Source organism: Pyricularia pennisetigena, assembly GCF_004337985.1.
Source record: "Pyricularia pennisetigena strain Br36 chromosome Unknown Pyricularia_pennisetigena_Br36_Scf_12, whole genome shotgun sequence".
In the NCBI taxonomy this organism is placed as follows: domain Eukaryota; kingdom Fungi; phylum Ascomycota; class Sordariomycetes; order Magnaporthales; family Pyriculariaceae; genus Pyricularia; species Pyricularia pennisetigena.
In genome coordinates, this window is record NW_021940924.1 from 591,588 (window position 1) to 614,624 (window position 23,037).

General features: G+C 49.2%; 5 protein-coding genes across 5 annotated transcripts; 4 read left to right on the top strand and 1 right to left on the bottom strand.

Moving 5' to 3' along the window:
- Window positions 1-241: 241 nt before the first annotated feature.
- Window positions 242-2,644, top strand: PpBr36_11032 (uncharacterized protein; the record flags this gene model as incomplete). The annotated part of the gene is made up of 1 exon (XM_029898138.1): window positions 242-2,644. The coding sequence occupies one exon, from the start codon at window positions 242-244 to the stop codon at window positions 2,642-2,644; it is 2,403 nt and encodes an 800-aa protein (XP_029743540.1).
- Window positions 2,645-2,666: 22 nt separating this feature from the next.
- PpBr36_11033 (uncharacterized protein) lies at window positions 2,667-3,645 on the top strand (the record flags this gene model as incomplete). The annotated part of the gene is made up of 3 exons (XM_029898139.1): window positions 2,667-2,696; window positions 2,839-3,395; window positions 3,465-3,645. The coding sequence occupies 3 exons, from the start codon at window positions 2,667-2,669 to the stop codon at window positions 3,643-3,645; spliced, it is 768 nt and encodes a 255-aa protein (XP_029743539.1).
- A 4,248-nt stretch (window positions 3,646-7,893) lies between these two features.
- Window positions 7,894-8,976, top strand: PpBr36_11035 (uncharacterized protein; the record flags this gene model as incomplete). The annotated part of the gene is made up of 1 exon (XM_029898140.1): window positions 7,894-8,976. One exon carries the CDS (start codon window positions 7,894-7,896, stop codon window positions 8,974-8,976), a length of 1,083 nt encoding a protein of 360 aa, XP_029743534.1.
- A 1,744-nt stretch (window positions 8,977-10,720) lies between these two features.
- PpBr36_11036 (uncharacterized protein) lies at window positions 10,721-12,610 on the top strand (the record flags this gene model as incomplete). Its single annotated transcript, XM_029898141.1, has 2 exons — window positions 10,721-10,808; window positions 11,157-12,610. 2 exons carry the CDS (start codon window positions 10,721-10,723, stop codon window positions 12,608-12,610), a joined length of 1,542 nt encoding a protein of 513 aa, XP_029743536.1.
- A 1,898-nt stretch (window positions 12,611-14,508) lies between these two features.
- On the bottom strand, window positions 14,509-14,853 carry PpBr36_11037 (uncharacterized protein; the record flags this gene model as incomplete). The annotated part of the gene is made up of 2 exons (XM_029898142.1): window positions 14,509-14,632; window positions 14,792-14,853. 2 exons carry the CDS (start codon window positions 14,851-14,853, stop codon window positions 14,509-14,511), a joined length of 186 nt encoding a protein of 61 aa, XP_029743535.1.
- Window positions 14,854-23,037: the final 8,184 nt, after the last annotated feature.

The following is a 23,037-nucleotide window of genomic DNA, read 5'->3' on the forward strand; positions in this document are numbered from 1 at the left end:
TTGCAAGTGGGTCCGGTCAACGGTTGCGACCCTCGATGATCCCATGAGGCAAGGCATACCTGACCCCACATTTGATTCAGCCGGGGTTTCGGGGTTACAAGGGCCTTAGCGCCCGCCAAGCCCAACTTTTGACGGCCGTCAAAAGTTGGGCTTGGCGGCCGTCGACGGCCTTAAAATCTTCCCCCTCCAACAAGACTGGTAAACGCCCCGTTATTCATCTCTATCTGCAGCTCTTAACAAGATGGAGCACAACGTCGACGAGCACCAGTTGGATGACCCTGCGATTGCCGACAGCCTATCCAATACGCAGGCTGTTAAGCGGTTCCAAGATCTTATCATTGCCTGGAGAAAATATAACGATGGCCGGCCTAACTTCAAGGTCGATGGAAAAAAATCGCTCGATACAGTTGCAGAAACCTTCAAACTTGGTCTGAGACTCGACCAAGCCTCAGCGATTCGAGCCCTACTTTCCTATTCAAGCTTCATACAGGCCGACAAACAGCTCACCAGTCTAACGCCAAGCCGGCGGAAGACCCGACCTGAATATTTGCTTCGGCAGGCCTACGCAGCTCTCAATTTGAGGGAGGATGAACTCAAGTTTGGCTCTTTTCAAAGTCGCCTATCTAGAGCCCGTTCACTTAACAACAGCCTCAAGGGTCTCATTGCCTTTCTCCCATTTACCCAACGTTGCAAAGTCGGTGTTCGGCATTTCGAAAGTTCAAATCCTTCGCTTCAGTATTATATTGAAGCCCATACTCATTACCACGAATTTTTGCAAGCAGGAAACGAATTTATCGACTCGATTCTATTAAATGTTGAATTTCCTAAAAGGATTTGGGAAGACCACTCTTTCGGACAGGATTTACCCTTAGAGAATCAAATCCGACTACTCGGAGTCAAGGCTTCAGATCTGCCCTCTGAATATGATCTGGACGAGCATGGACACATCGTCACCGTCCAGCATATCATCCCGTCCACGCCACCACCAGGACCAACTCCGCCTTTGGCCACAGATGGCCATGCCAGCACCGGTAACTGTGCAACTGGTGGGTCATCCCGCCAACAATCCAGGTCGACCCCAGACGAGCCGAAACGCAAAACCCCACTACCATCTTCTCCACCTTCGGCTACAGCATCAAGCGGCCATGTCGGCACTGGCGCCTACACGACCGGGTCGACGGCATCACAACATTCGCTATCTCCTCCTCTTCTCCCGTCGCCGCCGCCGTCCGAATGTCGGCCATCCAAAAGAGGAGCCCAATTGATCCATAAGTCAGCTTTCGGATATCGGCAGACAGATACCAATCCTCTCAAATCGACATCCGCACCCCCCCACTCGAATGGCAGAAATCCGCTACCCTCCGCCGGACGAACCTCGGCAGCTTCCTCTTGCGGAGACGCCACCATCGAACAGATATCACCATCGAAAGCCCCCTCTCGCGATGGCGTGGCCGGAACGAATACCGGTGTCTCGACTGCCGACTCCAGCTTCGGCCAGAAGCGACCTTCCAGCCTAGGCTCGTCGGCGAAGAAGCAGAAACTAAGTCATTCAGAAACGTCAATCTCGGTGGTAAAGATATCCCCCTGGCTAAATGATGCACTATCACCGTCGTCCCTGGCCCGACTTAAACCAGGTCAACAGCTTAACGATGCCATAGTCAACGCATATATGCTCATTTTAGCCCAGCGACATGGGACTTGTTTCGTTAACAGTCACTTCCTCAATCGCCGCGCGACGTCCGTATGGAAGGCCGAACATGGGAATCCCTTGGACACCGACCTGGCCTTGATGCCTGTCGAAGAGAACAACCACTGGTACCTTCTGGCCATGTACAAGCGACCTCCTAGCACTAAAGCCTCTGCTCAAGACGATCGGGTTATCTGTTGTCTCGACTCTTTGCCATCCTCACGGTCGTATGACCCTGCTTTCACCCAATGGGAAAAGTATCTCAAGTCTCTCGGGAACTGTGTATATATAACGTTATATAGAAAATCGGTCAAAGTCCCTCGGCAAGATAACATGGTTGACTGCGGAGTCTTCAACCTTGCGTTCGCCCAAAAGATCCTCGAGAATCCTCAGCAGTTCGCTGATGCTGTCGAAAAAGGGACAACCCTGGACTGGGAGATCGACGTCGGCAAATTTCGCGAGTCCATACGAGCTACTCTCATATCAGCAAACAACGGCTCCACGGCTCTTGTTCCTCCAACCGAGACTGTGGAAGGCGACGATCTCTTTATGAACAGCGTGGAGGTAGGCTCCGCCTGCCTTGCCACTAATCCTCTTGTGTCGAGGCCAGCCACGATCGCGTCCTCTGCCACGGACAGAGACGCCGTAGCAAACTGTATGACAGTTGATGACGAGACCTTACAGGACTACATCGAGCTCACTGAGGCGGCCAGCAACGAGACAGACCCGGGGAACCGAACGACCACCGCACCGGCAGTCGGCCGGCCCACTACTCTTAGTAATGCCACAATCAGGGCCGGGGAAGGCGAGGATGACATCATGCTTGACGCTGGACGCGACGTCGGGAATCCGGGTACGGCTTCGGTCTGCCAAGACCCGGACCTTGGTTTGACCGATAACACTCCAGGTAATGACGGCGTGTTTGAGGCCACGCATGACGATATCCGCGATAATTAGACGACACCCGCCGCTGTGTCCAATGAGGAACAATACATTAGAGCTATACTCGGTAAGTTACCGGCTCCTTCCTATAAAGCATAGCCAACTAATTTGGTGTTAAAGATGGGATAAGTAACCTTCAAGCTTGCAACTCGCCCCTTGCCAACGTATTTGAGTTTAGCACACTCCAACTTCTGCTTCAAAAATATCAGGAACATATTGCCAGTGGCTGGGCGCGATTACTTTTCTGGCAAACTTTCCCTCGCGAGCTTATGGACATGGACTGTAATATGCAAGCTCCCTGTCCCCAAGGTAGCAACGAGGCCTGTTCAGGTTTAACCGATATAAAGCAACGGCTTCATCAGGACGGATTTTTACATTGGAACGACAAATTTGCCGCCAGCAGTTTAAAGGTTTTGCAAGGATTGCCCAACTTCCCCATGGGACTCACAATCCTGCGTTCGATTTTGGCAAGCGCACAGCTACGAGACTTTTTACGAACGTGGTTTGCGCCACACGAAGGGCCGTACATAATAGGACATTGCTATTATTATACCGATTCTGGAACAAAGGGACTTCCTCTTTCTCTCCGGCACAACCCTCGTCAAAGCGACCGTTGCTTGGGTTTACATATATTAACTGCTGACACAACCGTTCGGTACTACGTCAAGTCTCAAGGAGAGAACGAGGCCCAGGCAGGTGTATATTGGTTCCACAGCAGCCCAGCATCACTTGAAAATTGTACAAATGAAACACGGTCAAATGGGTTGTAAGTAAATTGGAGAGTCAATTTGTTTGATGTGGTTGACATGTTGAAAACTAAACTAATAAACTCCAGTACATTGTTCGACCCCAAGATTAGACATGATGTGGATAATGGTATAGCCCTCACCATCGTCATTGGGCTTCCTGAGATGCTTGGGGGTTTGCGGAAGTTGAAAGTGGAATGTCCACGTGCGAGGGAAATTTTGGTGGCGATGGAAAATGAGATCGGGATTGGCTGGAATTTGGAAACCTAGTTCGAACTGGAGATGCGCATAAAATTAGGATCACCCTGTACAATAAAGGTTTAGTATTCGTCTTACGTCCAAGCCTTGAAATTCTTGTCACTTTCCACCAGTTGTTCCACAGCCCGTACATCCCCCCGGTCTCCCTTGCCCTCCACAGTTATGGCATGGGCTTGTCATTCTCTCGACAAAGTGCGACAAATACGTAGGGATAATTAGTCAAGGTTTGAAGATAGATTGAAGTGCCAAATCTAATGTGGCGGATTAGATGTAATGTTGTTGGATATATTTTAGGTAGCGAGAAGGCGTATGCCCAATTGCATTGCGTGGTGGGCAATACCCCGTCAATAAATACCTGGGAGGAAGGTGGGATCATATGCCCCACAAGGATTAGTCACTGGTGGCATGTGAATGGTGGCATGTAAGCGCTAGAAAATGCCTCAAGTTTGTCATGTGGCATGCGGGGTAGAATATATGACCGACATGACGTGTCCCGCTTCTGTAGGTTTTGGCACTCGATACTGTCGGGTCATGCGTTGCCTGGACATTTCCCATTGAAAGGAAAGGGATTTAGAACTTGCCGAGCCTATCATAAGGCTAGAATTACTGCCAGCCCTTCCTTCGATCTTTCAGTGTTTATTATTTCTTGTGGACACGATGGGAGGCAAATGCCATAACTTTAGAGGGCAAGGGATTCCGAGAGGGGAATGTGCTGTGGCAAGTGATACGGATCTCCCGAGCTACTATGGTGGTAGGGGTAAAAAGAGTACCCTTGTACAGTGTCGAACAGAGTATGTGGGCTCACAGTATTGACAGTAAAAATACGCATTTTGGAATTATATCGCTTTTCACAGGTACCTCCGGGGTTTATTTCAAATTTTGAGTGGCAAATATACTGCTCAGGGGGTACCTCTAGGCCGCTACCATAGTACTTCGTAAGTAGTACATAGTACATGGTAAGCGACGCACTGTCCTCAGTCTTCTTAGCCAATGAAGAGGACTTCAGGGAAGCGGGAGGTACCACTTTGATTTGTGATTTTGGATGCATCAACAATGGAATTATCAAATCGTGAAGCGCAAATTATTCTTGCGCTAAATAAGCTTCGATCTAACAAAAACATAGGATTCGGAAAATCGCTGCGATATATAATGTGCCACGATCAACCCTTCAAGCTAGATTGAACGGACGCGCCTCTTTCGCCGATTCTCGGCCGAAATCGCAAAATTTAACCAAGGCCGAAAACAGTTGCAACAATGAGGTTAAGCAACTATGCGAAGGCTATGCGATAATGGGGTTGGCGTGTTGCATAATTGCGTGCGTTAACTCGAGGGTCGATCACTAGGCGATGTAGCTTGACACGGGCGACACCGTGGTGCGTCGTGTAGTGATTGGCAAGGCACACAACTCGGACTTGTACCCTTATTTTCTGAGAGCTTGTCTGAAAGCCCCTACCTTCTCGACATTGTTGACATCCTACAGCAAGCCCGCTGCTACACAAACTCGGTCGAGCTCTCCGTTGAGATATCTTATAAGGCTTCCGTTGATTCGCCACCTCCAAAAACATCTGGAGCCGTCTCTGCCAGGATCCCCAGTCATGGGCATCCCTCTTCTCTTGGCGGGATGACTTTCATTGGCCCAATGCAAGCTGCTAGAGCCACACCTGCAGGGCGTCGAACAAGCCAGGCTCCCCCACATCAGAATCAATGAGACAGCAAAATGAAAAGTGGCAGTAAACGATTACTTTACTCCCCTTCCATAATTCTTTTTTACTCAACAATAGAGGTTAATACTTAGCCAAGCCGTGAGTAGAAGTTTTGCACAATTTTGGTTTTTATGGCCACCTTCGTGGTTGTTTAACGCCTGAAGCTGCTCGTTGTTATGTTAGAGTAGGTGATTTTAAGTGGTCCAAAGTGTTTTCGCGGTCTCATTGATTTTGGCGTGAGGGAGCCAGGCTTGGAAGGAGCACTCGGCGCAAACCCATGTTCCGGGGAATACACCAGGCCCCAGCCAATCATCACCTTGCCAGTATACCCCTGTGAGGCCGCACGATGACTTGTTACATGCACATTTGTACTTTTTCACTCTCAGGTTGGCCAAACCCCGAAAATGCGATGAGCAGCGACTATAATTCTTGGAATCCGATATTACCTCAAAATGTCGTCGAAGATGCCTTTTCAGCCATTGCATCAGGATTTTCGGCAGACAATGGATCACAAATATGTGCTACTACGTGACAAGTACCTACAGGACACCGAGTCGACCCACCTGAAGGTTGGGATTTAAGTAACGCTCCTCCCTTACTGCTTTGCCTCCTCCTGCGTTACCAATCGATTTCCAATCTGCAACCTGTAAGTAGGCCGACACCAGTAGACTGTGTGCATGGTCCTCGCTGGAGTGTCTTCAGCAACAGAACGGCAAACACATCGGCTCGCACAAACACGCGGTGAAACTTGCTTGCGCCTTCACCGGGCATTGTCCTCAAGTTTTGGCCAAATTCGCTTCTAGGTCTTTATCAGCGAAGCCAACAGTATTGGCTCTGCAGCCCGAGATTGCCCTTGGCAAGAGCTGCACATCCACGGTCCTCGAGCTCTGCAGTTGCCGAAGAATATACTGAACATGGATGCCCTCAGAAATCTCAACATACCAGACTGGTTGAAACGCCTTGAAGAGCTCAATGACCAGGCCAAGCAGCGACAGTTGGAGCTGGCGGGGTTGGCCGAGCCTCAACAGCGTATAACCAATTTATCGCTGCTGGAGACCAAGGCCTCGACCGAGTCCATCAGGTCCACCGATCCTAATGCGTCACCTTTAAAAACAAATGCCAGGCCAGCACCCAAGACAGAACCATCATCGGCCGTTCCTACGAAACCAACCCTTACGAGCACTACCGGGATACGGACAAAACGGAAACGCGAGGGTGAGGATGCCGATGGTGGCACATCAAAAAACCGTTGCCGAGGCACGAGCCTGATATACTATGACAGCTACGTGCAAAACTTCTTTGGAGAGCTTGTCAGGGTTGTATCGGTATCGCGCAAACTTATACTCAAGAAAAAAGGGCGGCCAAAATGGCCCAAATCGAACGCATGGCCGAGATTGAGGCGCCGGATGACGACGAAGAAAACAACGGAATCAACCGGAAGCTCAAGGCGGACCTGGCAATAGGCTCATACCCAAAGCTGGTCCTTCCAGTCCCTGACGTGTTAGATGCCCTCAACAAAGAGTTGGATTTCGTGCAGTCCATGTGTGAACAGGCGGCTCACCGGTTCCTCCGCGACGGCAACTCCGATGAGGAGGTTTCTAAGCTCAAGAAAAGCCTGACCGAGACTGCCAAACTTGCGGCCAAGGGATAGAGCAGAGGCCGAACGAAGAACCAGATATGTACGCGCTGGAGCCCATCGGAGGGTGGGGCTTTCAACGACCGCGGATCGTCGCCGCCGCCCTCACGCCCGTATCGCCTCCAGCAGCCTGGGTTACAAATAGAAACGCTGTTGCCTGGCTGTGTTACTGCTTCTTATATGGAACCAAACGGACTTGAAGTTTTATTGTATAAAATGATTCCCACTTGTATGCACAGGAGATGGCCTACGGCATGAAGACCACCGGAATCAGATATATGGGTGCGAGTTTTGGGCGATAGTGGAAGTTGGGCAATCTTGAATCAGCGCATACATTGGTTTTTTCGGGTTATATGGTATCATCGTGCTGGCCTTTTACGCCAGTCTCATTCAGAAGAAATTGGTAGGAGGGAATCGAAAAATAGTCCGAGCTTAACTCATCGTAGCAAGTAACAACACCTTTTCTCAAATACTATTGTTTGGCGTTTGCTTATTCGCGACACCCCCTACGCGTTGTCACGAGGGTGATTGTAATTAATACTTGGATGGGGACAGTGAATTGACCAATGCTTGCGTCGCTTGCCCCTGACCCTTTCAGGCAGCCAGTCATCGATCTGGCAGCGGCCGAGCAGATAAAACCTACGACGGTCGCGCGCCAAAGTTGACTGGGTTTGTCTGCAACATAATATACCCACCTCCTCAGTGTACTATGATGTAAACCCCTACGGTTGCTAGCTGTATAAATCTGTTGCACTCCCGGCCTCCTCCCAAAAATCTTGCGAGCTTGCGAGGGAACGAATGCGCAAATCTACAGTTACCTAGAAGAGCCACCAGCAGTCCGAACGTCCCAGGGTGTGCAGGCAAGACTCCCGCTCCAGCAGTAGGAGCAGACGCAATATATCTTCCGACAATTTCGAGAAGATGGTCACTTTCATAATCCAGACCAAGGAGGACGATTTGTCCGCATCGCCCCTTGCCACGCCCGCGCCACTAGAAGCAGCAAACTTTGAGGAGCCGGTCATGGTTCGCCCTACTACACCCGCGCTTGGCCGCACCGGTTCCACAAGCGACTCAGATGCATGCAGAGTATCGCCCGCTCAATCCGTAGGATCATCCGCGCATACTTCAACATCAGATACCCCATCATCGCCATCGAGCCATCCTGTAATCCGGGGTTTCTCAACATCGCACATCCCCATACCCCAGGATGTCACCAGCCAGCCGAGGCCGGCACCAATCGACGCCATTTCTGAGCCATCCTCACCCCTCCAAAAGAAGCAAGCCTCCTTTAGCAAACAGGACGTGGCCAGGACATTCGCCCCTATCATGATGGACCACAACTACTCAGACGTTGACGAGAGTGCGATCGACGACGACGACGACTCGGAATGGGAAGACTCCAACGAGGAGAGCGACAAGTCGAGCGAGACATTGTTCAAGCGGGTGGACTCCAAAGTCAACCTGACTTCGAAGAGGTCACTAATTACTCTGATGCTGGAGCGCAACGATCGCCAGACGAAGCTGGGCAACGGGGCCTCTCAATCGGCATCTGCCATCCACCAAGGCAGGATGCCTCGCCTGGGGCCCTCCTTTGTGGCCTCCCCAAATGACTCGGACGAGAGCTCTCTCATGATGAAGCGTGCATCGCGCGCCGCGCAGCTCAAGCCCATCAACGAGATCCCTCGCTCCGCTGCGCAACCAATTGCCACCCCGGTTCATGTCAACCACCAACAGGCCGCCCTCTCACCGCGGACTACTAGGCGCAACATGCTGTCGACCGAGCTCACCGAGTCTCTCCGTCGTGACATCGTCTGGGAGCGTTCTCAAAAGTCATTAACGGCCAATGCCGTCCTCAAGCGGAGACACACTTCGCATAATGTCGCCAACCTCAAGCAGGACCCTGAGCGGGCTGTCATCAAGAAGGAGAACGACATCAACGCCAGCAGCTGGGACCAGTACTTCGCCCGCGAGGCCTTTGGCGGTTATCACGTCAAGGGCTGGTAATGCCGGCTATCCACACCTACAAGCACGCAGTCTTGTAGGTTTATGGTTAGCGAATACTAATAAAAAAAGGAATTGTCTTTTCTGGATTGCAGGAGGTGCAGCACGAAGTGTTGGTGCATCGTTGGTATCTTTTTATTCCTTCAATATATATTATATGATTCAGTTCTGGCATGGGCATGACTTGCCGTTTCCGACGTATTGTCACCAAGGAGGTTGTAAACATAAACGCCGTTAACCTAGCTTTTGTTGCTGCTTCCGGTATGCAACCCAGTCGTAGAAGACACAAGTAATTTGCGGACTAATATGGGGTTGGTGGACCGGTGGCTGCGTGGCTGACGGGGCGGAGTGCGTAATGGAAGATAAACCACCCTGTAGTGACCGAACACGCCGCATCATTCAACAGGCCAGTTGGTCAGGCCCAGTAGCCTGTCCGATATGAGGCCCTCCATGTCGAGGCTTGAGGCAAGAGCGTAATCCAAATTGCGGGCCTGGGGCGGGAGGAGTTTACGTCGCATGGTGATCTTTTGAAGCGGGGTAAGCATCATGCGCACGAAACTTACAGGGAAGGCGTTCGCTGCTCCAACAACGGTATTGACGGCAAGCTCAGTAGTGGCTGCACAGCAAATTAATGTGTGCGCAAAGTTGCAGAGTTTATGTAGCGTGCATCCAGGCACGAATGAGGCTAGAGGTGTTCAGGGATTAAGCAACAGGGGGACTCCTTGTCTGAATTGTTTGACCAGCAATCAACTGAAGGGGGCTTTATTTACCGGATAACAAAACACTGGCTAATCCCAAGTTCATTGGGATCAGTCTCCTTGGATTTTCAACTCTGACCATCTGTTTGGTACACCCTGGAGTGATGTAGGGCTCAAACAACAAAGAAAATTTCGCAGGCCTCCCATCTTATCCTTCTAGGGAAACCTATTAATTCCATACCTAACTCTGCTGCTCTGTACCATTCTCGTACCTGATCATCGCCTAATCCCAACTTTGCGGCTTCTCAAATTCAGGCAAATCAGGGGAAAGTGGTCTAGCACGTAACGGTACGGGCTAGGTATTTTCTGAGCTAGCCGACCTGGCCGTTATCATCAGCCAATAAAACACCTAATCCCCGTAGGCTGACGTTTTCTCAGTTATGTAGGAGGCCTTCTTGATTTGAAGCAAGGGCGCAATCCAATCTAAAAGCCTAGGGCAACAAACTGCGGGGTTCAGCGTCACATGGGGCGCACGGCGGTCCGCAATGCAGCGATTCTCAAAGCTAGCTCTAACCGGTAGCGCATCCCGCGCGACAGCATATTCGTTATATTGCTTGCCTTGGCTCAAGGTTTCCCAGTGCAAGTCTAGCCGTTCGAGACTGCAGAATAGCGGGGGCAGCAGGCAAAGAGTCCTGAGCAGGGAGTCTTGAGCAATCTTGTCATTAATACTGTCCATAGACCTCGTCTACGCGTATGGATCAAGCTTCAAACGAACAGGTTGTACGTCTCGCTGTACTTTGCGTCTATATATCTCCTGAGTACATTTGCAGTCTGTTTCAAATACAATGTAGCCCTGTTCAGAGGACTCTCTCCCACTGCCGTCATAACACGCTGAAGTTCAGGCAAGCGAAGGGCGCTTTCCGGTAACGTGATACCTGAACCATGGGCTGAGGCCTCAACTTTGCCAGGTCCGCATGATTTGTTGACAGGGGGTACCACACCCTTAATTGTATCTAACTTACAATCGATTGGGCTTTGAGGCACATGCCATGAGCCGCATTTTATCTCAGCCTAGCCCTGGCTGGTCAATTTGTGGTTATGGCAACGAAGTTTGCAAGGCACAGCTTTTAATCAAGGGTATAAATAATCTCATCAAAGCACCTGGCACATGGTCGCTGCCCACATTTCCGAATTGTTTCTCTTGAGGATCTACTCACAGTCCAGAAAATACTTTGTTTCAAATTGACTACAATTCCGATTCTGGCCGCATGAAATTGATAATACAAGCCCTGTTGTCTTTAAGCTATTGGCACATCCACAGCTTTCAAGTTTCAACTTTCAATTTATTTTCCCATTGTGTTACAATCTTCAGCTGGGAGATGTCAACCCTTGCGACCCTGATCAGCGGGACCGCTGCGGCGGGAACTGCAATGGCAGACCTCGCTCAGAAATTCACACTGAGAATTAATTTCCCCTTTTTATTAGGGCTGCTATCACTATCTGGCGCCATATTACATTTGGTCGAGCACACAAAACGCATCTTCTATGGTATTTTTCGGGTCGTAATACCTTTTTTTACAGTCTTAGTGTCTGTACCAGCCGAGGATCGCCTATATGTGGACGTCATCAACTACCTCAGCAGCGAAGACTTAGCCAAAGAGAGAACCGGTGCCGTGGTAGCGCGCACAGAGACTGCCGATCGCTGCATAGTTCCCTTCTGGCACAAGAAAACTACGAGAGACGATTCCCATGACTGCCAGATTATATACACTTCCAAGTTTGGGACAAGGTTCTTCTACCACGACGGTAAACCTCTGTTCCTCCGCCTCAGATTTGCGAAGCACTCTGGTCCCCAAAACAGCAGGAAGCCAGATGCGAACGAGGAACTGGTAGAGATTCTCTGCCTAGGTTGGTCTCGAGACCCAATCGACAAGTTCCTCCGCCATTGTCATAAATTTAGACAAGGACAGCGCAAAGGTTCAGTTGCTGTCTACATCCACCGAGGCAGTGATTTCGGCAGCCGGGCATTTTGGGACACAACGATCGTAAAGCCTCAAAGGTCACTAAGTACGGTGTACTTGGACGAAGGTATAAAAACGCAGCTCGTCAAGGATATTCGACAATATCTGCGCCCGCAAACCAGGAATTTTTACAGAGATCGCGGAGTACCCTACCGACGAGGGTATCTCCTACATGGACCTCCTGGTACGGGCAAATCTTCCCTCAGCCTGGCTTTGGCAAGTGAATTCAATCTCGACGTTTACATGTTGGAGATTCCGAGCCTCCGCAGTGACATAGAGCTGAAGGCGCTGTTCACACTACTGCCACAACGCTGTATCGTTCTATTGGAGGATGTTGATGCAATTGGCCTTCAGCGTCGACGTGCCCTATCAAATTCAGATTTGGAAGATGAGAGCGATCGCGAAGATGAACTTTCAGATTCGGTTGAAAAGCGGTCCGGCTGTTCACTTTCTGGGCTGCTAAACTTGCTGGACGGGGTGGCAAGCCCAGAAGGTCGCATTCTTGTCATGACCACCAATGCCATTGAGAAGCTAGACCCAGCATTGCTTCGAGACGGAAGAGTTGATATGAAAGTTTACCTTGGGAACATGGACAAGGAATCTGCCAGGTTGATGTTCATAACCATGTATCAACTCCAATCGGAAACATTCCCCTCTGTCGAAGTTGAGAACAGCACCAAGCAGCAAACGTGTCAATCGTGTCAATCGGCGAACGATAAATCCAGACACATCGATCTTAACAACCTAGCGCAAGATTTTGCCAGTAAAATACCAATAAATAGTCTTTCACACGCCAAAGTACAAGGGTACCTTTTATCTCACAAAGGAAATCCGCAGGAAGCGGTGGCGAACTTCAACCAATTTCTTATGGCCAACCAACCAACCACCACAGGCAGTGACACCAGCAACCCATCCTAAACAGAAAACAAGAACATCCTTGGCTGGCTGTTTCGCAGAAACAAGGCTTAGCATCTCTCGGCGATCCTTGTTTGTCATGGTTCATTATATGTACTCGGGGAAGCTCCCACAGTCTGGAAACCGACAAGAGCGTGATGAGGATTTGATACCAGCTGATTATTTGGGAATAGACAGGCTTACGTGCCATTCGGCGACGAGTTAATGGCGCCAAGTTAGTTAATGGAGATTTTTATTCTGAACCCTCCCGATCAATCACAGCGATAATCAACCCAAGTCGGGTTGATTATCCCATAACAGCAAGGTGTTTGTGGCATACCATTGTGGGGCGGGCACACGGTTGAACCGCGATCGAACCAATTGAGGATCCGGGAGGTTAACTTAATCGGTTTGACTCAGACTACAGTAGGACAGTATTTAAGGGGAAGTGTCTCAAAACGAGATTTCAACTTTTTTATTGTTAGGTTAACGTCGGGGGATAATAATACGGATCAAAATTAACCAAACCAACCAATTAAAATACGTATCATGCTTCCAAAAGGTCGATTAAAGCAAGCGCGCTAACATGGGCCAGGACCCTGGCCACTTTCGCAGTGGGCCGGTACGGTACTTTTTGATTCCCCACTTGGAAAGCACCGATACATTCCGTTTGATATTAGAATAGCGTCCATACGCGTACTTATTTTGCCCTTTGACTAAAGTGGCGGAAGCATTAAAGTTCCATAAGCCACGCTGACAAGATGATGAATCTTGAGAAGGGTAAGGTAGGCTAGTTGTTGAACCGGGGTAAGGTTGCTGACGGAGAAGATTTGCTGTGTAGATCGTCTTCATCAAGAGAGCAACCCAACCCCTGAGCGAGTGCAACCTTTCTGGCGAGGTGGAAAATTCTATCAATGGGCCCCAGTTCAAACAAGGCCGCCAATCCTTGATCGACCAACAGGAAGCGGTTCCTGTGTGATGGTTGCATTGCAAATTTGGCAGGCTACGATCGTCACATCAGTTCATCTAACCACCCTTGAAGAATGCTTCGGACTTGAGCGGAAGCTGATAGTGGGGCAGCTAATGTAGGGCTAAAGGCTGGATTGTTGGTAAGGCTGAGATAAGAACTGGAAGGCTGGTCACCTAAAGTGGACTTTCCTGCTGCAAAAATTGAAACCTGTTAATGCATACGCAAATGCCCGTATTTATGCATCCGACACAGACAGAGGTTCTCAAGGCGGTGACCAGCATGAAGACCCGCTCTGGCCCCGTGGAACGGTGCGCCCCATACAACGTTGCGGCATCGGCGGGGCGTTCTCTGCAGCGTTTGCTAAATAATAAAGTCCACTCAGAGGATTTGCGGCATCATTTTTCGGAGTCGCAGAAACATTCAAGGCGTGGTGTCGGAGTGTTGCAGTGGCTCTTGCCCTAGTATCCAATTCACCAGGGCTCAAACTTGTCGCCGGGCTATATGAGACAAATCCGGGGGAGGAATTTGGGACTGTAGGTGTAGATGGCTGATATTGGCCGACTGAACTAAAAGGTTCAAGTAGAGTTCCCTAGCAAGTTGTTAACATAAAGTTATCCAGCTGCAATCGGGGCAAGACTTACTCTTCGCGATGCCCTCAACCGGTGAAAGTCTGCCCTGTCTTGCACAGTCTGTGATGGCTGATTGAAGCTTATTGTGTTGCCATGAGCGTGGTAAACAGCCGTGGTATTTGTCGAAATTGTATGGTTAAATGTGCCCCTATCGTCGGCAGCTGCCGGGCTGAAAGGACGACGGCAACATGGGTGGTTTACGGATAGGTGTTCCTCTTCAGAAGCCAGGTTGATATGGCATTTTGGCCCTGCCACAGCTTTTTCTAGAAAGTCAAGCCAAATGTTTACCTGCAGGATCTCGCCGGTTGGGATACCATTGATGGTTATTTGCACAGGACTGCCTTGAAGTTCTGGCACTTGATGTCTGATAGCGGCCTCCTCATGGGGGTTTCCTCTAGAGACTGCAGGTTCTGCTGATGTTGCGGGGTGAGGAGCAGGTCTGAAGTACTGTAAGCTAGCTGCGGTTTGTGAATGGCCAGAGCTCGCAGGCTCGATTCCTTCGGCCGTATCCAAATGCAAAATGAGGCAATAGTCTGAAGCTAGAACAGCCATCGTGGGGGATGACACAGCTAGTTCTCTTTAGCAGTCGTGTAAACTCTGACGCACACCCAGTCACGGATGTTGTGTATTTTGGTGTATTTAAGGAGGCTTGGCAAGGATGTAGACATAACATAAGGGTCGAAGATAATGAAGAAAGTGGAAATTATAAGTCGGCCGGTTGTGCTGATGGCCGTGAAAAAGAGGCAAGGAGCTGGAAACTCTCGAGAAGCCTGTGGGGAAAACTGCACACCACGCCCAATTGATAATTCAATTGCACACAACCCAGGTCACCGGTATTGAACGCATATACGACTGAACCTGACGATGCCCATGGGACTTCGCAAGACTGCAACTGGCGCTATCCGTACGGCGGCAAAAGGATTCAGGCCGGACGATTGGAGGTGATGCACCTATATATATAAAGGCCTCATGGTTAAATAAAGGGCAACCCTTTCGCTCAGGTGGGAGGCCAACCATTCGCGGGTAGAGATGGCAAAGTAGATTAGGTAGCATTGGCAGTGAGCAGGACGCTTTCCGATTCGCGAGCTTGCCATTCATGAACCACAATTACTAAACTAATACGTAGAATAGCGCGACTGGCAAAAGCTGCTGTTTTATCTTAGTTGTATGCCTTGTCAACAAGTAGCGAGGCATTCCAGATATGAGCAATCTAGTGTAGACCATTGCCTGTGTCATGGATGACAGCGTCGATCGAGCTGCAGGCCGACAACTCGGTGACGGACCTCGAAGTGCAGGGATGGCGACTCTGGCCCGCGCCCGCGCAGGGACAGGGATAGGGCTGCAGATGTAAACCAGAAATGATTCAATCCAAACTATGTGCCAAATCTAATCCCGTCATTGCTTACCTGTCTCCATGCAACCACTCTCTCAATGTCACTCACGAAAAAGGCACAGCCAGCCTAGAATACGCCAGAAACATCGTCACCTCCTTTTCTTCTGAGGAATCCACTGCCTCATACAAAGAGTTAAAATCCTGTCTCACCGCACCGCAATCGTAACAGTGGCAACAGTGCTACCCTCCTAGCCTCAACAGCCTGAGAACTGATTCAATCGTCTCCAACGTCTCATATACCACAGGCTCATTCCAGAATACTCGGCTTACTGTTGTCCCACATCAGAAACTGCTCTCGCGGTGGAAGGGTCTTAAACTTACCTCTGCACACCGCAAACCTTGTTATAGAGCTAACTACTGTCGTCCCACAAAACATCAAAGTTGAACTTCTTCATCGATTCCATGAACTGTACTTCACTGTACATAGCCTCAAAGCCGGGTTCCACGGCCATACGAACGTAGCGGTTGACCTTTTGTACACAAAACTTCGCAGCTTGCCATGCCTCTCCTCCTAGGAAACAGTCTCCGCGTTCCACAACGTCTCCAAAGTTACAAGTCGCATGAAGAAGCTGACCAAGCGACACACGCCAATACTCTCTACTACCACATTCGGTGCTTACAGAAGCAGGAATCGCACGAATGTTATCCATCCTGTCCTCTCCAAGGAAGTAAACGAGCGTCAGCGCAGTAACACGGACCCTACCCAGATTAGTCTTATCGGTAACAAAGAGTTAGCGTAGCGTAGCGTAGCGTAGTGCAACTGGGGTGAACACTGTTCAATATGTTCTCAGGAAGTGATAGTAGCCAGGAACAATCTCCGGCCCTTCAAAGGGTGGGATTCTATCCCTCTTATCCAAGTAAAGGAGGGGCCACAGGGGCCGCATGTGGGGCTATCCTCGCTTCTCTTGGTTGCCCCCTACCAGGTGACCAGCAACTTACCTCCCGTGTCGCTGTCTAATTGGGCACTACGTGCTTAGGTGGCGGATGGCTGCCTTGTAAACCAGGCTGCTAAATCAGCTCTTCGCTCGTCTTCAGTGAGGCTACCAGTAATGTTACTCTGTCAGGAGGGTATTCCCATCCTCGTTGTCCCAACTTCATTGGACTCCCGTCTACAGTTCAATTATTTACAGATTGATGTGACTTCATCAGCAGGCTCTCGCCTGCCTTCCGGGGTCGTACTCCGTACGAATAGGTACATAATCGGGAGGGAAATGGCACATTGTCCACAAATACTTACAGAGGTAGTGGAGTGAATGGACGCAGTCCAAAGTGGAACGAACTCTCCCAGTGTGTTCTTAGGAAAGGGTTGTGTGCAGGAACTATCCTGCCAGCTTCGAAGCGGGGGATTCCCATCCCTCTTATCCTAAATAGGGGGGCCTCAAGTGGAGCCTGTCCTTGTGAACTTGGTTGGCTCTTACCTGGATTCGACCATCTTCAATCCGCAAAGATAAAGAGATAGAGAGGGTACTATTGACCCCGGTATTGGACAATCTGCGGTTGTTTGAGAGACCGGTGCGGTCGAAGCAGCTTGGCGATCTCGCTACAACCTATAGGCGCAAATACGTATACGATTCTACTGCCCGGCTATTTTGTAACAAACTTAAAGAGGGTTGGGATGCTAGAGATGCCGAATTGGCTCAAAAGCAGCACGAAATCGATATATTGAAAGTCCAATCGGAGGCAGCGCGGCCGTCGAAAAGAAGGAAAGTGCAAATGGACCCCAATACCCTTGTTTGTGGATATCCGAGATGTTAGGCGCACGCAGGAGCAAGGTGCAGGAAATTCAAATACCCCAGAAGAATCTCTAGCTTCTGATAGTGATTCTGATGCTACGGGTATTCTGGATGTAATCAAGTTAGGGAGTGAAGTAGGAGAGTTGAAATTACCTTCATTCTTGTGGGGTGTTCGGGCACCAGGGGTTTTGACTTGAGACGCGTTTTAATCCGGGGTTAGTGGACCCCTTTGTCTGACTCCTGACTCGGCGTGGCGGTGGAGCGAGTCGTGATTCTAAGAGTAGGTCTGGGGGCCTGATACTCACAAGCACAACCTTTTTAACTGATAACGTTGGGTACCCCCTAACCGCACCCCCCTAACAACCGCACCCCAAAAATAACAACACTTTTATTTTTACTCTCGAACTTCTATTATAGATATCTCTATGAATTTTCTGCTTTTTGCATCACTTTTTTCTAACTTATCTTCTTTACTTTTCAAAATGAAAGAATATACCGAAAGTCAGCTTATTTCCGCTATTAACGACGTTAAAAATGGCGAATCAATTACAAAATCCTCCCGAAAATGGGGTATACCTATGAGCACCCTTCGTGGTCGTCTTAACGGCGCCAAATCTAAAAAACAAACAAAACAACTATTCCAAAAGCTTTCACCGGAACAGGAAAATCATTTAGCGGATTGGGTGCTTGCCCAGGCCGATTTAGGCCTTCCACCAACGCAATAAAAATTACGCTTTTTTGCGGAACGGATTTTTCAGGCCGCCGGAGAAACACAGGGCCTTGGAAAACGTTGGATAACCCGTTTTTTGGCTCGTTATCCAATCCTTAAGACCCAAAGGCCCCGTCGAATAGAAAACGCCCGGGTTAATGGCGCTACAACGGAGGTAATTAAATCTTGGTGGTGTTATATTACGAACCCGGTTATCAACGCTATCAAACCGGAAAACCGTTGGAATATGGACGAAACCGGTATAATGGAAGGCAAAGGATCTAATGGCCTGGTGTTAGGGCTTAACGGAATCCGGCTATTACAGCGAAAAGAGCCCGGAACGCGGGGTTGGACGAGCATAATCGAATGTATATCGGCTACGGGGGTTACTATACCTCCCCTCGTTATATTCAAAGGAAAAAGCGTACAGCAACAATGGTTTCCAACAGATTTGGATCTTTTCGATAACTGGCAATTTCATGCAACCGAAAACGGCTGGACAAATAACGAAACAGCTATCGAATGGTTAAAGAAGGTGTTTATTCCGCATACCCAACCTGCTACCCCTGAAAAGCGGTTATTGGTTTTCGACGGCCATGGATCACACGTTACGGACAATTTTATGCTTCTTTGCCTCCAAAATAACATTCAACTCTTATATTTACCCCCTCATTCGTCGCACGTTCTTCAACCATTGGATTTATCGGTTTTTGGGCCGTTAAAAGAGGCTTATCGACGTCAACTCGGATTTATTAGCCAATTTTGCTGTTCGACGGTTATTGGAAAACGAAATTTCCTACTTTGCTATCGAAAAGCCAGATCCAAAGCATTTTCAGCAAAAGTCATCCAATCCGGGTGGCGCACGACAGGGTTATGGCCGGTGAACTTGGCTAAACCACTTTTAAGCCCTTTTTTGTTGGAAAATAGCAATATCAACATCAAAAAAGTAAAAATAACGGTTTACAAAGGGATAAAACACCGGAAAGCCCAACTCAAAAAATTAACGACCCGTCTTTACTTGTTTGGAAAACCCCTAAAACGACCCGAGATATCCGACTTCAGCTGCAACAATTTTCCCGGTCTAGCAGAAACAACGCCACTTCACGGCTTTTGTTTGCAAAAGTCCAAAAAAGCTTCGAAGCCAAAGATACCCTTTTGGCTAGCGCCCAGCAAAAAATCAGTTTATTGGAAGCACAACTAGAGGCAATACGGCCGGCTAAAAGGAGGAGGGTGGTTCCGGATCCAAACGAGCTTTTGGTTAGCAAAAAGAACATTATTGGATTGCAAGAAAATGATATAGAGATTTTGGAAGTTCCTAATGATGGAGAGGAGGTTAGTGAACCGGGAGAGCTTGAAGATAACTGTATTTTTGTGCGTTCATAGTTTTATTTTTAAATCGATTTCCGAAACGCGGAATTTTGTTGTTAGATTTTTGGGGGTGCGGTTGTTAGGGGGGTGCGGTTAAGGGGTACCCAACGTTATCGTAGGTTGCTAGACCCGAATACAAGAAATTTTCAGAGCTTCTCCTCGCTGCTAAGAAGGCTAAAGATTGGAAATCAACGGTTCGGAGAAAGTCTCCGATAGTCAAAAGAATGAGACAATTTTTACCATTGTTTGAAGGATTATGATGTTTAACTAATTTTGAAGATGGTTCGCTGGCATTTTGGGGGACGTCGGGGAGGGTGGGTGCTTGGCCTAAACATTCTTTCGGAAGTCAACATTAGGTTGATTTTTCTTCATCATTTAGGCTACATGTCGCAGGACGGACGAAGGCAGTCACAAGTGGCCTGCATTATGTATATTGTGATGGTCGTTGCGACTGCTACGAAGTCGAAAAACGTAAAGACAACCGTCAGCTCGCAGTGGTCGATGATGATTTAGTGAAACTTTTTGCTAGGTTTGACATATTTTGCAGTTGGTAGCACTGTTCTATGCAGGGAATAGTATGAAGCCGCTCGTTCTACTTAACAAGGCCTCAGGCTTCAGCCAGACACGCCTTTTTGGCTGGCCGCATAAGTTTTCCCCGGCGCATGTTTACTGCTAGCCGTGGTGTACTGGTAGACGGCAGTCTAAGCAGAGCACACGCAGTGGCAATTATTGGCGAACAAACGAGATGACAGACGTGCAGCCCAAAGGGAGGCCTTGGCAGCTCCAATGAGTGGCCAAGGAGTTCGGATACCTCATCTGTAACCTACTTCGGTAATACCCGAAGGTGCAGAAAGGGCGCAATCGTACCGCATTGCCGCGACAACGGTATCGAACCGCATGGCCAAGGTAACATTCCAATAGCCAGAGGCAGCCATGTCACTTGGCAAAATCCTCTTGTGACCGCAGCTGCACTGGGAGGCCTCTGTGAACAACTATGCCGGTTTCGAGGATATCGACCGGGGGCTCGCCGCCGTGATCCCCTTATCCTCAACAAATTATCGTTTTCGGGGCATATGATTGGTCCGAGCTACTGACTGGTTGACAAGAGGACGGCAAGCAGTCTCTCAGGGGTGTTGCCGCCGGTTACCTCTGGGCACTAATGATATAAATGCGAGAGAACCATGATGGTAATCCAATCCTGGGCCGATATGCAACGAGAGACGAACTCCCAGCGCCGCGATACCTTTCAAAAGGAATCTAACCCTTGCACCCTTTTTCACGCTATTGACACAGCCGGCCATCTTAAACTTTGAGGGTTCTATATCGTTTCAACCTTTGAGTTCCTTGACTGCATCAAAGGCTCACAACAGCATTATGAAGTCTGCTTCAGAGTTTGCACGACTGCTAAGAGAACCAGCTGTAGCATCTCCCACGCCTACCGAAGTTGGCTTACGGCACCTCGGGCCTGCTCTTGACCCTGCGAAATTACCCTTTCAGCTGCCAGAACCTGCAACTCTTGAAAGCCGCGATGGAAAGAAATCCGCAACCGGAGCCTTGGGGCTAGGACTGCAAGGACCTTCCGTGCAGATAACCATTCAAATCGTCCCAACCATGCTGCTTGATCAACTCAGCCCAAACGATCTTGATAAAGCGGCCGACATAATATTGCCCAAGGTTTCGGTTGAATTTTTAGATAAAGCTGTAGCTCTACGGAAGCAGCATGCCATCGAGAAGGGCGACAATTATAATGGCGTACCGAACCATGCAGTTTCGGCGCGAACTCCGGCTGCTTGTCACGTCGATGGCAACATAATGAACTTGAATCAGACTTCACATACTTTGCGAGCAGACTTTCTCAAGCCGAATGGATTGCTTGAAGTAAGTTTTTCCCAATCGCAGCTTGATAACAATACATTAACAACTCGCCAGGGAACTGCATCCAACATTTTCAGCTCAGCCGAATATGGACCATCTACGGCAAAAACTCCCTGTTTATCCTCCAAACTTGTCTCATATGGCCAAACGACGCACCCGAACCCTGACAAACTCGATAATAGGTCAGGGAACAACACTACGAAAGTTCCACACTACGCCTCGAGACCAGATATCCGGGCAGCTGTTGCCAATCGTATAGTGCCAGCAAAGCATAAGGTCAGGGTCCCGACCACCCAGAGGAAGCGCCGCAGAATATCTTACAACATTCCGAGTTGGCCTCTGATCCCTGGGACAATTTCCTCTCAGGGAAAACGCACATTTCCTGCTGGTAGATGGGGAGATCACGGATTATCGGACGACGAATTCTCTAGTGATGAGAACGAGCGCTCCCGACCGGTGAAACTGGAGTCAAAATGAATAGCCGCTGGTAACCGCGATTTGATGTTTTGCGAGCCTCCATTTTCTAGTAGACAGAGGGAAAAGAGAGTCATGATTAAATTGTGAGTTTTGCCTCATAAAAACGGAAAGTTAGCCTGAGAAGTTCTTTGTAACAAATGTTTAGCATGTCTACCATACCCGGCAAACAGCGATCACAACATCGTCTGGGCACCTCGCTTACACCTTGCAAGTAGTCTTTATGCTTCCCGTGCTGTAACTGCAAGCTTTATATGAGACACTGTACTGCCAAGTCTGGGTTGGCAGACTTTTCCGCATAATAGGACCACTAGCCGTGGCTAATGTCCAAGCCATCTGTCCCGCCCACCGTGGAGGATATCCTTTTACGATTCCGTAAAACATGGCCAGACCCGGCCATCAATGCGCAGGAGCTGAAGAATGCCCACTAAACGTACAAGTTGATTACGGTTTCTGCTTCTGCTTAAGCCACAAGCCCTATCGCTGACACGCTTCAATATTCCTTTCCGACGTGAATCCCGAGAGAAAGGATGGGTAACCAGGGCGGCGGCAGGCGCCTCTGGTGCAAGCATAAAATCTTTGCGATCCTGGCCAATTATGTCCCACTTCGGCTCGTTGTAAGGATAGCATGGTCTCGGATGAACAACTGCACCAACTTCTGGAGAAGCTCGAAAATAATATTGTCGCAAATATAAAACAAACTCCACGTGAAAATCGTCGCAGACAAGATGGCGACGAGATCTGGCAACCAAAAACTGTACTGCTATGCGAGCCAACGTCCGGAAGGACTGCGGCCAAGAGTTCAGGGATGATATTAACGGTGGTAGAAATTTCGTGCTTGGCTCGCACTCTCTGCATGGAAAAAGACAAAAATGGCAGTATAATTTCGGCGAAGCCGGACGATCACTTAGGAACACGTCCGGTATCACCCTGAAATTGCTCAAACCTAATCAGCCGCGAGAGCCAAGACCTGATCCTGGAGCCGCCCAGACCAGCTTAGGTCGTTGGTGGTTGCCTTTCCTTGGCATGGTTCGCCAACACGGCTGTGCAAGGGTTGGGTTCCTTTGAAGGTATCTTTCGTTGCATATCATCAGCCCAGTGCCCAAAGGTAACAAGCGGCAACAACCCTGAGAGACTGCATGCCCTCCTTCTGTCAACCTAAACCGCATTCGTAAAGCAGCTAAGGCGAGGAATCTTGTAAGCTCTACACAGAAATAACCCAGTCGAATGCCAAAATGCTATCCCAAATCATCCTAGGCTCTGTGGGAGGTGAAGGCCAATAGGAATGAGCGTGTCACAA